General features: G+C 40.6%; 1 protein-coding gene across 2 annotated transcripts in view; it reads left to right on the top strand.

The window, feature by feature from the left end:
- NKAIN2 (sodium/potassium transporting ATPase interacting 2) overlaps positions 1 to 14272 on the top strand; it is a 645401-nt gene extending 631129 nt beyond the window's left edge. For both annotated transcript variants that reach the window (XM_020794094.3, XM_020794097.3), the window contains 2 exons: positions 5178 to 5259; positions 10342 to 14272. In XM_020794094.3, coding sequence (XP_020649753.2) covers positions 5178 to 5259; positions 10342 to 10351 — 92 coding nt within the window. In that variant the 3' untranslated portion in view covers positions 10352 to 14272. The remainder of the gene's footprint in view (positions 1 to 5177; positions 5260 to 10341) is intronic.
- The last annotated feature ends 2627 nt before the right edge of the window (positions 14273 to 16899 follow it).

The following is a 16899-nucleotide window of genomic DNA, read 5'->3' as shown; positions in this document are numbered from 1 at the left end:
CCCAGCCGTAGCCTTCAGGGAGAGGAGCGAGCCTGTGTGCCTCCAGAAGAAGGAAATAGTAAATCACTTCCAAGTACTCTCTCCCTAGAATTTTTACTCCTCTTTCATTTGAATCTAGTCTTGCTTTCTGTACATGTTTGATGTACAAATTGAACAGCGAAGGAAATGAAACATGCCTTTGTCTGACACCTTCCCCTATGGAAAACAATTCTGTCTCTCCATATTCTGTCCTAGCAATAGGTTCTTGCCCACAATATAGACGATGCATTGGGATGATCAAGTGCTGAGGCACACCCATTTATTTCAGAACAACCCAAGATTTCTCATGATGCACATAGTCAAAGGCTTTGATGTAATTTATGAAGCATAGATTGATCTACTTCTTAAATTCCTTCATGCACTACAGTAGCCAGTGGGCATTTCTTTTTTTGGAATCCAGCTTCAACATGTTACTTCCTACTCCAAAAATCATTGTTTTGCTTTCCATATTTGTTGTCACATTCTTATCAGTATTTTAACAGATTCAGTCACTGTTGCTTGAAATAGTTCGCTCGGTATTCCATCTACTCCTGGTGAATTATTTGTTTCCAGTGCTTTCAAATTAACTTTCACTTCACTTTCTAGAACTGCAAGTTCATTGTCATAGAGTTCATCTTCAATGAGTCTGTCATCTTTCTATCTCTTATAGTTCTTCGGTACACTGTTTCCACCTTCTCTTCATTTTCTCTTGATCAGATAGTGTGCTTCCCTATTGGTCTTTCAGCATTACTAATCTAGGCTTCAATTTCCCTGTGATTTCTTGGATCTTCTGGAAGATGTCTTTTGAAGCTTTGGTTTCAATATACGGTTCTGCTTCACAGTCAGTTGAATTTAATAATGGATATCTGTTCCTTATGTGGATGTTAAATTCATCAGAATACTGTATAAATTATACTTTGGCACTACAATTCTTGTAGTGTTCTTTTTCATATTTACTCTGATCTCTTGATATAGATGTTATTTTATTGATCTTTTATTAATCTACACTTTTTAAAAAGCAAATTAGGTGAAATCACCCTCAGTCACAGTAAAGTTCTGTCCATCTAAATTTTACTGGAAAATCATATGTGTGAATATTTCTATAATACAGTGGTGCCTCGCTTAACGATTTTAATTGGTTCCCAAAAAAAAATCGCTATGTGAAAACATCTTTAAGCGAAACACCATTTCCCATAGAGATGCATTGAAAACCGGATAATCCGTTCCAATTGGAACGGATTACCATCTTTAAGCGAAAATCCCCATAGGAAAAAATGTTAAGCGAAACCCATTGAAATGCATTGAAGCCTATTTCAGTGGGGGAAAAAAATTCACAAAAAATTCAAAAAGACTCAGAACAAAGCCAAATTAAGTTAACGAAGGTTTTATTAGGTGCACTAACGATTCCAAGCATTTTAAACATTTTTAAACATTTTAGAATATTTTAAAAATAGCAAAAACGGGGCTGTAAAAAAAACGTTAAGCGAAACAAGGGGACCTAAAACTTCATCGTTAAGTGAAGCATGGTCCCGAAATCGTTAAGCGAAAATCGCCCATAGGGAAAATCGTTAAGTGAAGCGCAAGATCGCTCCGAAAAAGCCATCGTTAAGTGAATTTTTCGTTGTACGAAGCAATCGTTAAGCGAGGCACCACTGTATCTGTATTGTACATCCTGTTGTTGTGCACACAAAAAACAATACTTTAATATATGTTAACCTCTCTAAGCCAGTTACAGAAATGCTTCTTCTATAGTAGTGGCTAACACTGACATGGAGATGTTCCTTTGGATCAAGTCCAACAGTGGCAAATACATCTCACCATGTAGAGTGATGCTGAGTGGAAGGAGTAAAGGGCAGTTTACTAAAATATTTCTTCCAGGCTTAGAATGACATGGGTCCAGTGGAGGCTTATCTATAAGGGCAACTGGGCCACTGCCCCAACTTAACTTCTGTGTCCTATCAGCCCACTCCTGCCTGCCTTCTGATCCCAAGTGGAGAGTCAGGGCAGGTGATTCCCTCCTGTTCACCTCTCAGGCTTATTTATGTACTCTCTTTCTCTCTCCCTTTCCCTTCCTCCCTCTCCCCTCCCCCCCTCTATGTATGCAAAAAGAGGTGAGAGAAGGAGGAAGTGGCAGGCAGGAATACTTCTACATTGTGGACAATGTGCATTTTTCTTAGGTTCACTGGAACTGGGAAGTGAATGAAAGGGGTGGGGGCAAATCAGTGTCTGAGCGAATGCCTGGGTGTGTATATATGTGAATGCTCACTTGCCTCCCTGACTACCTGCATGTGTGTAAATAGCCATCCCCCACCTTGAAGTATACCTCCCCCCCATAGCTTTACCCATCACTGGCTACACTGCTTTCTACTCCAGCAATGATACCATAATTATTCCTTCCCTCCTCTTTCTCACCCCACAGTGGACTGACTACCTTCTATTCTCTGTGAAGGGTCCTCTAATCACTGGTGCCAAATGAGCCCTTTCTGTTCAAGCAGCATAGCTGCCATTTTCAGAGGGGTGGTATTGTTTACAAACACAAGTAGAAAAGTAGTTGTGATTAGCAACATCCATTTTACAGAGTATGTTCACCAGATGCATTTATTTACCAAGGGGAGAGGTCCAGGAGCTGCAGGCACTGCCTAACATTTCTTGAAGCACTCTAGAATCAAGATACAGCCTTCAGAGTGCTAGGAGGAAGCAGCTGCAGAAAAATGGCAAACCACAGTGTGTAAGGTGTGATACTATTTGCGCAAAGAACATGAATAGAAATCCATTAGTGGCATAGGAAGCATTTTGTTTTCTTCTTATCAGCAAGTGTGAGATGTTTCAAAATGGGCAGGAGCAGCTGCAGTAAGGACAAAAGTACCTTCTATTATTTGGATTTATTGAACAAAAGGCTCAGTTAAATCTAGAGTTTAGCCTAGCCTTTCTGGCCCTCAAGCTGTATATGTTCACTTACATTTTTCAGGTGATTATAACCATCATCACCTAACACAGACTACCTGAAATGTCCATTCAACATTCAGTTTACAAGGCGAGAGTCTGTGCATCAGATCTTTACCAAATGGAAAGATCACAGATGCTGCATTTGTTATATGAAACAATCAGTACGCAAACTTGTTAGGTGAAGTGTATCAGGCCAAAACAAAGGAAAAAAGAAGACAAAATGTTCTGACATCTTAAAGACTAATTGCTATCTTTTAATGTCATTTTTTTGTGGACAAGTCCACTTCCTGTCTGAGGAAGTGGATTTGTCCATGAAAGCACAAATTAAAATAGGTATTTTTTCTCTTTTTTTGGCCTGATATGCTAGCACAAATTAACATGACTACCTCTTCTAAAACCGCAACTATAGTAAGGTGAATTCACCCTTGTCTCTATCATGTCAAGAGAGCCCCAGGTCCAAATTAGCAATATGTTACAAAAACTCTCCACAAATAACACAATTATGCCGTGATTTATTTTCTTTAACAGTAAAGGACAATATTAACCAAGGCATAATGGTAAATACCAAAAATAAGCACTGTGACAGTCATTGGTACGTCTAAAAACAACAATGTTTTTTCAATTCCATCTTTATTTTTAATCACACTCACTATTTATCAGAAACATCTGGCAGATACCCAAAATTAAAAAGCTGTTACTTCTTTTCAAATTGGTGGTGGTGGTGATGCGGGGCATAATTATGGTTTCTCTAAAGAAACTGCAGACATATTAATATTTCATTATGACAAATAAATGATCATTGCAATCAGATAATATTGTATTCATTCCAGCTGGAACAAACAGGTGTTAAATGTTTGTGTCCTTGCTAGAATGCTGCAATGGGCAGAGTGCTTGCCAGCCTATTCAATATGATCTGGTGTTTGAGAAAAACATTGTGTAACAGCAAAGCAAGTTTCCCAGCCATTGTGGCCATCTGGTACAGGAAGAATGAGTGTAGCTATAGTTAGCAGCAACTTGCATTTTTAGGCACTAGCGTGCCACAATAATCTACATACCTTGTAAACAAATGCTACAGTCTTGGACACAAAGGAGTAAATTTCATAGAAATAATCCAGAGGATTTACTGCAAGCATGTTTATGATTGGGTAGCATGAAATGTAAGATAGTTTCTCCTGGAAAGAACTGTTGCTGAGCTTTTGATGTTTCACATCAGTAGGATTATGTCTCTGTACTTTTAGATTCATTCCTGAAGAAATATAATTAGAGACCCAACGGTAGTGGAGGCAGGTGATAATGATGATAATCTTGTAAGAGAAACAAATAAATCCCGAAAGTGCTTTTGATGAATTGGTTTAGGATTTAGACCATCTGCGGTCATTGGCCAATGAGCCCTATTTATTCATTCCATGCCAAAACTATCTGAATGTAAAAGCCACAGGACAATTTTTGTGACCTTTTAGATAGCGCCAGGATAAAATGCCCAGCAGAAAGGACAATTGGCAAAGAATTTGAGAGTGTAAGAAATAACGCCACCCACAACTTTTAGTTTAATCTGGGTACCAAAAATTCTGCAAAGCTGAGAAGGAGAGTGCCCTTATTGATGGGCTCAAACTGTACAGTTTACAGAAAAATTAAGTATACTCCTTTGAAATCCTTTCCACTGGATAGACTCGCCCCACTTGGAGAGGACTGGCTAGCCCCTTCCTCACCTTCCATGTGCAGAAAGTAGCAAGTCAGCAAAGAAGACAATTTAGCTGCCATGTAGGCTCTCCATACAAACAGGAGGAATTCCTCTTCTGCCAATTTGGTGCTTGCATGGGTAGAAAGCTATGTCCACTCCACTGTAAACATGTTGAGCACATCTTCATAAGGAACAGCCTCCATCAAAGGTGTGATTTATAGGCTTCTGTCAGGTGGGCTCTTCACACACAACCAGAGCAGTGTGTTACCCTGTGTTCCTGGTGTACAGAGAAATGATTGTGTACCAGTGGTTGACATTCTGCTGAAGCCTTGCCTCCCGCGCCACCCGCCACCCCCGTGAATGCTGTAAGGATGTAGCATTTGGCTTGCACTCCCCGAAGTCAGCCAGTTCCACTTTAATACAGGGTTAAGGAGGGGGGTAGGATTGACTCAAGTTATCTCTGTGGAGGTTTTTGTAAGTATTATGTCTTCTGAGAATGACATCAGCAAACAACTGCCTTTCTGTTTTCCAGTCGATTTCATAGGTGGATTTGACTCATATGGCTATCAAGGCCCGCAGAAGACTTCCCATTTACAGCTTCAGCCCATGTATATGTGAGTACTTAACTTCTGCTATGTCATATTGGTTGCCTGAGGCATATTAAAAGATGGTAAAAGAAATATGGTGTCACTTCGGATAGTCAGAATGTGTGGGTAATCTTCATTCAAGCAGCACTCTTCAGCATGAATGTTGCCTTTCGTTACCTTTCTATTCTATAAAATTTTTGTCATGCTTAATGTTTGGTTTAATGGTTTAAAAATTCAAGTCTCAATATGACATACCTGTTAGGCAAGTCAGATTTTACTTGTGTCAGTGGCAATTTGCTTCAACAGTGGCCAAGTAAAATAGGGCTAATGTCTGAGATCTCAAATGGTTGATTACTATCTTGAGCTCACAGACTATATACTATCTGATCTGAAAACTGGTTGTGTAGACTGTGCTGTGTGCATGGAGTTTCTACTGGAGTTCTGTACTTCCATTAAGAGGTGCGTGCATATATGCACACATATTCCACTGAATATAGAGATGGTTACGTGTGGCTAACAGTGCACATAAGACCTGGATGAAAGGATTGGATTGACTTTACTGTGAGGAAAAGGAAGAGGAGTAGCCACTATTCAGAATATTTATTTATATGTATATTCTTCTGTTGGATGGCTCAGTGGTTTAGGTATCTGATTGCAGAGCCAGAGGTAGGGAGCTCAATTCTCCACGGTGCCTCCCTGGAAAAGAGCTAGCTTATGTAGCCATGGGCAAGCTGAAGAGTCCCAGGGTGCCCCCAGAAGACGAAAATGGCAAATCACTTCTGAGTATTCTTTACCTAGAAAACCATGGAAAGGTTTGCCATTAGAGATGGGGACAAATTTTAAAAATGGTGATTAATGTTGATTCATGATTCGTTAAGGTTAATGACTCAATGAATACAAATATATGAATATTCTTCGATGAATTGTCTGTACTTTAAATTGCTATAAAAACTGCTCCCCTAAGCAATTAGAGACAACACATTTGCAGGGAAGCTTCTTCAGACACTTTTCTACAACTTCTGAAAGTTTGGTTAACAGTGGATAACGGACCCCTGAGTTATATAGTCACAAAGAGGACACCCCCAGGAAAGCTTCCTCCAGGTACTTAGAGAATCTGGAATCATAACAGAGCTTCCTATGTCTTTCCCCGACACACCTGCCAACTTTGGTGAAGATTGGAGACATCCAAGTTATTCACCCACAAAATGGGTCCCCCCAGGAGAGTTTACCACAGGGCACAGAAGCCCATTCTGCCTACTGGCTGCCGATGAGCTGATCTTCTGATCAGCTGATCGGTGGCCAGTAGACAGAATGGTGTTTTTTGTTGTTTTTTAATAGGAAGGGAGTGTTGGTGGGGGAGGGGGAGGGCTAAAGTAGGGAGAGGAAGGGGTGGGAGGGTAGGCTGGGGAGTTGGCTGGTAGGCAGAATGGGTTTGTTTGGTTTTTTTAATACAAAGGATGAATAAAAACAGGTAAATATTCATCCCTTCGTATTCGTGGGGGGTCTCTGGGACCCACAAATATGAAGGGACGAATATTTAAGGAATCTGCTATTTTTGTCATATTCAACTTTGTATGGCTCGATGCCGTAGCAATAAAATATGTATGTATATTTTCGTTGAAAAAGCCAATCTGTTTTTATATTTGTCCCCATCTCTAGTTACCATAGGTCAGAATCAACCTGATGGCATACAATTATTATTGTTATTATCCTTCCATCAAGGCAGCAAGCACTACATCATATTAAAACAAATAATGTAGAGAAGCATTCACATCTCATACCGAGTATCTAATAAATCCTTTATAAGTACATTGATTGATTGATTGATTGATTGATTGATTGATTGATTGATTGATTGATTGATTGATTGATTGATTGATTGATTGATTGATTGATATCAAGCTGTTTCCTGCTCATAGTGGTTTTCTCCAATGATCCTAGTTCTTATCACTGGGGAAGTGGGTGGTCCATCAGTTTGCACCCCAGTTCCAAGGTTTTGTTGATACTGACCTACTTTTAGCAACAAGGGTCAGTGTGCCCATAATGAGGCAATAATGTAGAGAGTCTCTCCCTGGAGATTCCTGGCGGCCCCGGTCCAGTGACTCAGTTCTTCTCTTCCTGGCACTGGCATCCCCTTTAGTGTCAAGAGACAGGTGGCCATCAGTTCTCAAGGATTGGCTGTTTTCCTTTAGGGGCTATCAACTTCCCCCTTCCCATGTCCTCCTTATAGATATAGTTCCATTCCCCTGGGTGCTCTGGGTCTTCTTCTGGAGACTCCTTGGCCCGATGCACCTCTGAAAAGTCTTCTTAAGCATGCCCCCAGAACCTTTCCTCTGGGTCCTCCTCCATTCTCCTGGCTGAAACAGAACTTGCCTCCCTGACCTCTTTGGTCTAGCATCTCTGTTCTTGACAGGTTTTCTCTACCTGTTTCTTCTCCTCTCCTTGTAGCAACACTGCCTTTATATCCCCACATGTGCAAACCATTTCCCCCCATTCCTCCATGAGTCATTTCTTTCTTCCACCAGGTTTCCACCACCACCTCCACGAACAAAGCCCTGGTTTGAGACACAAGTTTCTGGGAGTGGGGCTTCTCCTCCTTTCCTGAATCCTCCCCTTCACCCTCCAGATCTCCTGACTGCTCAGTATTCCCATCAGGTCGCTTGGTCCATGCCCCAGGCCCTGAGTAGGAGGGCAATGGCCTCACCACTGTCCTCTCCACACCCATGTCTTTGAATAAGCCTTAACCTACTTCAGGGTGCAAATCAAACTGGTAATTAATAAGTGATCTTGAAATTATAGGTTGGGTATTGAGGAATGTTTGTGGAATGTGGTGCCTTTTCCAAAATACCGCTTTATGTCTGTGTGTGCCCAAAGGTTTTTTGTTTTGTTTTTTGCCAGAGTGGTGTACGCTTACAAGATATTATTTCTTCCAGTCACCATTTGTGGCTCCTGGGTACTTAGAGCAATTCTAATCCCATTTCTTTCTTCATATAGTATACCTTGCCATCAACATATGGAGCCTTCTAGCTGAGATATTATCCCATTCTTTTTTATGTTCTCTGCTTTGAAAGTAGCTGATTGCATTTACAGAGCTTACCAACCCTGGCTGGGAAGAAAGCTGAAGGGCAAAACAAGTCTATATACATTTTGAAGCTTATAGCTAAGAAAAAGGAAGCCCAGTGAGAACATTTGAAATGCTGTGCCTTTTACGTCTGTTTTGATTCTCTGCTGTCAGAGCCCCACAGCCAACAGTTTCTGAGAGTTGTAGTCCAAAAAAGGAAGTTTTTTTCTGTATCTGAAAATAACCCATTCACAGAGAGGATCTGAAGCTTCCTCCCACCTCCATGTTCTGAAGTACAGGTGCATAAGAGATGTCCTGTGTCCTTTTTAAGTACCTCAGATGTAAACCATTGTATTTTTCTCACTTGATATTTAGCATTTTCCAGCCAAGTCCCATATTACTGGGGGTTTTGTCTGTCTCTATGTGTTTTTTACATTCTCTATTTACACAAAGACCTTGACAGTTCAGGGCAGAAAATAGGACCAGAGGAAAAGGAGGGCTCAATTCCACTGACAATAAAATCTGTGTTCTGCTGAAAAGAACACACAACACAAATGTAAGCATGCACACACAAGACATGTGTGTACTACTCTGCCAGGGGAATGAGTTATGCTGCTTCCCTGCCAGAGGTCCATTTATTTCAAGGCAGAGGTACCATCCTTCACCCATTTTGTGTTGCAGAATGTCAAGCATGTTTGCTTTCTGATTTTGCATAGGCAACCTGTGCTAAGCACATAAATTCCCTCAGATGGGCTATTAGGAGAGCAACACATACAGCTCTCCTGTTGGCTTTGAGCTCTACAACTTGAGGACCAAATGCATTTCCTCTCTTGAACTTAGGAAGACCCTCAGCCATTCGCCATTTCTGACCTCAGTCATCAGTTGAATGGGAGGGGAAAGGATAGGGTCCGGGAGACACATTATATTTTGAAGGGCTTGAAAGCTGCTTCCCCCCCCCCCCCCGCCACCTCAGTCCCTTTAGGGCTTCTGAAGTACTGCCTTAGGCATCTATTAAGATACTGAAGATAGTGCACCAGCTGTCATGATCAGTCAAATGTCAGCATCATCCAGTATATTTTGATGCATGAAAAACTTAAAGACAGGTTTATGCCCAATACATTTGTCCATAGCATTCTGCTGGGATGAAATCACCTATTTCTATCCAGTTGCATAATGGTGTTTTTAGGATGTCAACTGGAAAGAAAAAAATGTGAAATTGGTCGTGCCAAAGGCAATTAAACCTCTCCTGTATCTTTGCAACACTGGATTATTTAAAATGAACCTCAGTCAAAACGTTTGAATGGAAGAATAAGCAAATATGCTGCATCTAAAGTAATAGGTATTTCTTTTTTGAAAGTCAACTGGATTGCAACGTGAAGTCTGAAATAATTGGTTCACTCCCACATCTAGCCTCAAATTATGTCTAAACAATGTGTCTCCTAAAAGTATTATTGATCCAGTTCATTGCAGTGGACAGAATATCACAGAATGTTTCAGGAAACGTGGAGTCACCCATGTAACTCACTTAAGGGTGCATGGCAATATGAAGTGACTTAAGGACATATAACAAGAACATACATGATGGAAAGGGAGAGTGCACTACCTCATCACTCATCTGCAACATCAAAGGGAGAGACTCCTCTATCTAGGGAATCTCTCCGTGATGTAACATCTTTATTTCCTCAGGTTTTAAAATGCATGAAGAGCCTGCCTGGACAGAGGAGGCTGCTCCCCTTCAGAAACTTGCCTTTCATCTCTAGAGGGGCAATGAAAAGATGTGGGGTGGTAGGCCTAGTGTGTCTTTTCTCCTTTCATTACTGTACATTGAATAAAGCTTAAATCTTGGATTAGAAACAAATGCACTTTAAAATAAAATATGCTAAACATTTTTCTTTTAGTCTTTATACTAATGCTAGCATAAGAAAGAATATGAATGTAATTCAGTATATTTAAGCATGCTAAGGTAGAGAGCTACTCAAATATGGTAGTACAAACCATGTTTATGATGCTGGCAAAATATCATTTTCTTTTTTCTCTCTCCTTTTTAGGTCAAAATAAAGGAAAGTGAAGCCTGCAGTTGGAGGACTGTAGGACCAGTCCAAGAACTTAATCTGGCATGGCCTTCTTGAGGGTTGCAAAAGAATGAGGGAAGTTTTAACTTCTCATCCACTATATAATAAAATAATCAGCGACAGAAGCCTTTCTTTCTAACAAATGCCGAAAGCAACACAGAAGATCCATTTTCTCCCACCTTGGATTTTCCAGGTTCAGAGAAGGAAGATTTAAAAGAAGAAACAGTGGCTCCATCTTCTGGTCACTTGTCTACTTTCCTCTCTATTGCTCCCGTCTCTGAATTGTGAAATTATCACATACGTTTTTTGATTCTTACTGAGGCTCTCCTGTACTCTGTTTGGAGCCATGTCTTCTTCGTCAACAAACAAGAAAGAAACCGTGATGACCTTGAAACAGAAGTCAATAGGCAGCAAGTTGCTTGTCCTAAAGGCTGTACAGTACATACTTGCCTTAACCCAGCCTCAGTTGCACATCAGAGAAATTCGATGTGGGCTTTCTGAAGTAACTTCCTTTAGGCTCAACCAAGCTGTTCATTAATTCTAAAATATGTCAAAGGTTGTGTCAGGTAATAGACTCTGCTCCCCAGCAGTTCCAGAGTTGGCTGTGTAAGAAAACTCTCTGCTCTCAGAGAAAAAGTGTTTTACTATGAAGCCTCCAGAATGTCTGGGATGTAAACATTTTGAAAATACTTCTGAAGGAACTGAAGCTCATTGGACTGTTGAAAAATGTCCGGAAAAGGAACTCTTAGTAAACTAGTATCTGTAAGAAACCACAAAAACAGTGTTCCTTAATCCCACTGTTTTTATTTACTGCACTGTAGGTGCTTTTATAAATGACTCTAACATGTCTTTTACTAATGATGGGGACATCTGCATATTTCTATCAACAGAGGCCAACTGAATATGTATTAACTATGTTTACTCTTTTATAACTAATTCCATTGGAAAATCCTATGTAAGTGAGCTTTTTTTAAAAGAAAAATGCAGCATATAATATCCTTTCTGGGTTTGGTTCTGTTTTTAGTTGGGGTGGGAGTAGTTGCGCTGGTGGCATTTTTTAGACCTTTTTTGTGGTATTTGGGGGAACCTGTTGTGTGTTAGAATGTGTATCTTATCTTCCTGTATTATTGTGGCTGAAAAAAAACTGTGCTGTTATGTAGTTGGCAAGAAGATGCCTTTGGAAACTTTACTAGTAGGTCAGTGTCTTCATGAAATACTCTTGAATCCTAGAAGCGTCTGTTTGTTCTGAATTTGAGCTATATATTCAACCACTACAGTGGCTTTTCATTGAGAAGGGAATTTTGCTCAGGCTTTTTTTGAACTTGAATTGCTCTCCTTTCTTTATTTAAAACCTACATAAACATATTACCCAGCTGCACTTGATAGGTTCCTCTTGGCATGGGCAAATTGCCCACCAAGTCTTCTTCAAGCAATTTACACTTGCCAAACATTTGACTTCTGTGTGGCCTGTAAAACCCATCATCCTCCATATAACTCCCATTGTTTGCTCCTATGTGCATCAATCTATTTACCTCCCCCCCCACACATCACTACCCAACGCACATTTTGGTATCTTTGCATGGATGTACTATGACACAAAAATTCAATGTGGATAGTGAACAACATAACATACATTCATTACAGAAGAAAAATAGATTCCTGATGCTAGCATTCGGTGGTAGAATATCTACATTAAAATAATCAGGAACATCACATAATATGGTGAACACCACTGCTAATATCAAAACAATAAATCTGCTAAGATCAAGTACCCTTATCAAAATATTATTTTCATCAATGATGTCATACTGGTATAGGTTTTCAAGGTGAGCCATCACATTATTTGTGTGCCAGTTCACCATTTTTTACTAGAGCCCAAAGCCACTTCTATAAACCTGAAATTAACTTGCTGCCAGTGGAATTAATCTGGAATATGATGCATGAAAATTGTCTCCTTTATCCTGGTGGTTGTTTTTTGCACATTGGCTGTATTTAATATCACTTGTTGGGAGTTTTGATCTCGTGCACTCAAGTGAGAAAAGCGATGGACTAGCTGCAGAGCAGGTGGCTGAAGGGTCATAATCCATGTCTAGGTTTCCATTTAGACCTGTGAAGCAACTGGATTAGTAAATGATTTTCCAGTGACTTTATATCCCCACTCAGGGAGAAGGACAAAGCCTGTTAAAAGATGAGCACATGTGAAGATTTCTACAGGTATTTATATGTCTTGACATGAAGGTCCTTACATGTATCAGATCTGTTAAAGCGGTATATTACACAGGGATTTTTTGTAACATCAATTATGTAACATATATAGCAGTTCTCTAAAATACTGCACACATCCATCTTTCTAAAAATTGTGTGCATATATCTGTTCTTCATATACTCACACATGTGAAGCAGTAGCAACATCCTGCCTGCTTTTGCTCTCTCAGCAATCCTTGTGAGGCTTATGGAACATGAGGAACTAACCAGGGGCATGCCATCAGTCCATGCTTCCTCCTTATTCAAAAGGCTCAAAAAGGCTTAAAGCATTTCCTTATCCCCAGTACTGCATGCCTGGTCACCATTTTAGGTCACAGTTTTCCTGTTGCTGTTGCATATTGTAAACAGGATTTTCCCTAGAAAGTATAGCCTTCAGCATATATATCCTTCTATGTTTTGCACAAGCAATTGCATCCAGTATAGCACAAAACTGAACTAGAAGAGGGGAGCATGGCCCCCTATTTCTCTTAAGTTTTATGCCCATTTCTCAACACTGCCAGACCTGTAAGCATTCTCATATCAGTCCAAGAACTGAGAAACCTTCATATGTAGTATGGAAAATTTTGCAGCCTTAGATTCAAGCAAACTGAATCAAGCATGACCACTGAGTGCCATCAGTTTTGGGGAGCGTTACCTAGTAGGCCTTCTCAACCTGGCTGGGAAGTTTCAAAAAAATTGAGAATAGGAGAGAAGAAGCGGAACAGAAGTTTCTACTTGAGTGTAGTTGTGTGTCTTTCCCCACCAGGGCCAGGTATTCATTTCAAAAGGGACTTCCAATTATGTGGCCTCTCATTCTGTTGCAGAAATACCTATTGAAATTGTTCTATAGGCGCACCCCTTCTTCCATGTGTGTAGATGTGAATTGCAGAACCTTCCTCCTAACAGTGAGTGTGAGTGTGTTTGCGTGTCTGTCTGCATTTGCAAGATGTTAGAGAAGGAAGAATTCTCCTCACTTCTATACTAGTTTTGGCAGGAAGAACAGCAGAAATGCTTGGGATTAGTGCTCTATGAGGTGAGAAGAAAAACCCAATAAAGAACATGGCAGGTGTCCTTCTCTAAGGAACACACCTGAAATGAAAAGACTTAACAGTCCTGCTGTGACCTAAACAAAAGAGGGACGCAGGACATGGTTAAGATTTCTCCTCCTGCATTGCAAGAGTGCTGGGAGAATTCTGAAGCATTAGGATAAGAATTCTGCATTGCAAGCTCATGCTGCTGGGTATACAGGAATAACATACAGACACAAAAACAATGTTAGGCCTTCATTCTTGCTTGCACTGCATCTAAATCACTACTGCCAAAAGTTGCAAGGCTGTCAACTACTACAGCAAATAAATGAATGGATCTATGGAAAGAGTTTTAGGGCACAGTAGTTTGAGAATATCTGATATACTGTTGTTGAATTGTACAGCTGTATCCTCCTCAAAACCCAGTGAAGAATGTTATTTTTCTAGACTGGGCTTTTTGTTGTTCTTATAAATCCAAATATTCGGCAGGCAAGTGTTAACAATCCAAATGTCTTTGGGTTTTTTTCTTCCTTAGAGTCATTTGTTAATTCTGAATGTATTTTTAACAAAAGGTGAATTTTTTTTGACTAGTGTAATTTGCATTTTAAGAAAATAAATGGGGAAAAATACAGGTTTCCAAGCTTTTCATGGACTGCTGCTGTTTTTCCACACAAGTTGCCCGGATTATGGTTCTCATAGGAGGCAAAATATTTTTAAAAGGAACAATTATATTATATTTACAGGAAGGCAATTCTGAGCTATGCTCCACACAGATATGTCAGCACCAAACGGAAATTTCTGGGTCGTGACATCATTTAAACTCAGTCATAGGTAACTGGTATTTTCATTATCTACTGACACTAAAAGGCCTCTTTTACAAGGCTGACTGTAATAGACTCACTGCCATTTAAAATGTCTCCTTTTTTATTTTGTTTTTTTGTCAGTGAATTTAGGTTTATGCTAGCCTTCCGTGCTAAGTACTGCATTAAGTAACTGCTGTTGACTGATATCTGTTTTAATACGGTATCCTCAAAAGAGCCTAAACTTGTATCTGCACTACACAGTCTGTAGAATCCTGGGATATGTAGTTTGGGGGCATGCTTAAGAATTCTTAGCTGTAGTTTGGAGGAGTGCTATAGAGCAATGGTCCCCAACCTTGGGCCTCCACATGTTCTTGGACTACAACTCCCAGAAGCATTCACCACCATCTCTGCTGGCCAGAATTTCTGGGAGTTTAAGTCTAAGAACATCTGGAGGCCCAAGGGTGCAGATCACCGCTCTAGAGCTCTGTGGTGGAGAAGTCTAAGGACCTCACCAAGCTGCAATTCCCAAAATTCATGGTGAAATAAAACTGCTACAAAAGTATAGCACAGATACACCTTAAATAAGATAGTTGAATAGTTAGTGACTGATGTACACCCTGGAGGAGCTCTTGCTAGGATTTCAAACTTCCTTTAGACCAGATAGCCACTTGATATCAATTTCTGCAGAAAGGGCTGGAGGCCAGAGCTTGGTGGTGCCCTATGGACACCACTGAGCTCAAGGCACCATTATATCCTAATCAGTTTCCAAAGAGAATCAGCCCTAGACATTCTACTGGTTGAAGGACAAAATAGCATGTTTCTAAGCCCATTACATGTAAAGAATCTTCACATGAGCTGAATCTTTGAGCCTGTTGACAATGTAATCATCAGACTAACTTACAAGGGGTAGAGTAGGTTGCACAACACTTAGTTCCATCTTATGATAACTCGTTGCCCTCATTTGATGCCTAAAGTGACTACTTTATTCTGCCTAGAGGCTAGTCCACGTGTCCTGGGTCCACATATACATCACAACCTGCTGCTACTGGCATGGTAACACAAAGCCCCTTAAGTTGAGATATTAGTGACTTAAGTATCTTGCATCTTGAAAAGGCGGCAGGAGAAGCTGAGACAACATATGCTCCAACTGACCCTTGCTACCAGGAATAGTCTGTGAGTTTTTAGTTCCTCCCTTGCATTTTTCAGTTCCTCCTCTTTGGGTTTCCCCTGTTTTTAACTTTTAAGGACTTAATTTTTATTTGTGAACATTTTTAGCAAGGGACTCCAGAACTGAATTCCGAGACTGATTAAATGATGCATTTTGTTTCTTGTGACTAGGCATATAAACTTATGTGCCCCAAGCAGTTCATTACCTCTCATTTCATACTGCAACTGTCATCTGTTTTGCATTGCTGAAAATACATCATGGGGAAATCTGTTTCTTTTGTCATATCTTTAATCCTGAGAATGATTACCCTCTTAGCTTTTAAACAGGTCATGCTGGCCATAGAGGAAGAAACAAATTTTATTTATTTATTTATTTATTTTATTTATATCCCGCCTATCTAGTCGATAGACCACTCTAGGCGGCTTACAACATGGGATAACACTATAAAAACAAAAGAGTTACATAATAGAAAACTTTCAACCATTGGGTTAAAACATTAGGAAAGAAAAGAGAAGGGGATCAGGAATTAACTAGGAGGGAAGGCCTGCCGAAACATCAATGTTTTTAATTGCTTTTTGAAAATACCGAGCGAGGGGGCCGCGCGAATATCAGGGGGAAGGTTGTTCCAGAGGCGAGGAGCCACCGCCGAGAAGGCCCGATTTCTTGTCTTTTCCTTCCGGGCCTCCCTCGGCGTTAGGCTCCTCAGCCTCACCTCCTGGCTCGCGCGAGTGACACGGGTAGATCTTGGTGGTAGAAGGCGTTCTGCCAAGTATCGAGGCCCTAAACCGTTTAGGGCTTTGTACGTAAGCGTCAACACTTTGAAGTCGATGCGGAATCTGATGGGCAGCCAATGCAATGCGGCCAGAGTGGGTGAGATGTGTTGGAATTTTTTCACCCCGCTGAGGAGTCTGGCCGCCGCATTCTGCACCACCTGAAGTTTCCGCAACAGCCTCAAAGGCAGCCCCACGTAGCGCATTACAAATGCAACATGTCGTTGTTGTTTAGTCGTTAAGCCGTGTCCGACTCTTCGTGACTCCGTGGACCAGAGCACGCCAGGCTCTCCTGTCTTCCACTGCCTCCCAGAGTCAAAAATACAGCATATAGACAGGTTAAACAGAGGGCAAGGAATATTTAGCAATCACTAAAACAAGGGACTTCTAAATATACTCCGGTCTACATCACCTTAGCTGTTATGTCATTCAGGGAAAGTTTGTACAAGAGTTTCTTCTTTTTTCAAATAATAGATACACTCATTTAGTACCTTTACTTCCTGCCAGCACATTCCAACACA

Source organism: Pogona vitticeps, chromosome 1 (assembly GCF_051106095.1).
Source record: "Pogona vitticeps strain Pit_001003342236 chromosome 1, PviZW2.1, whole genome shotgun sequence".
NCBI lineage: Eukaryota > Metazoa > Chordata > Lepidosauria > Squamata > Agamidae > Pogona > Pogona vitticeps.
The sequence above is the reverse complement of the archived record's forward strand: the minus strand, read 5'-3'. Positions and strand labels throughout refer to the sequence as shown.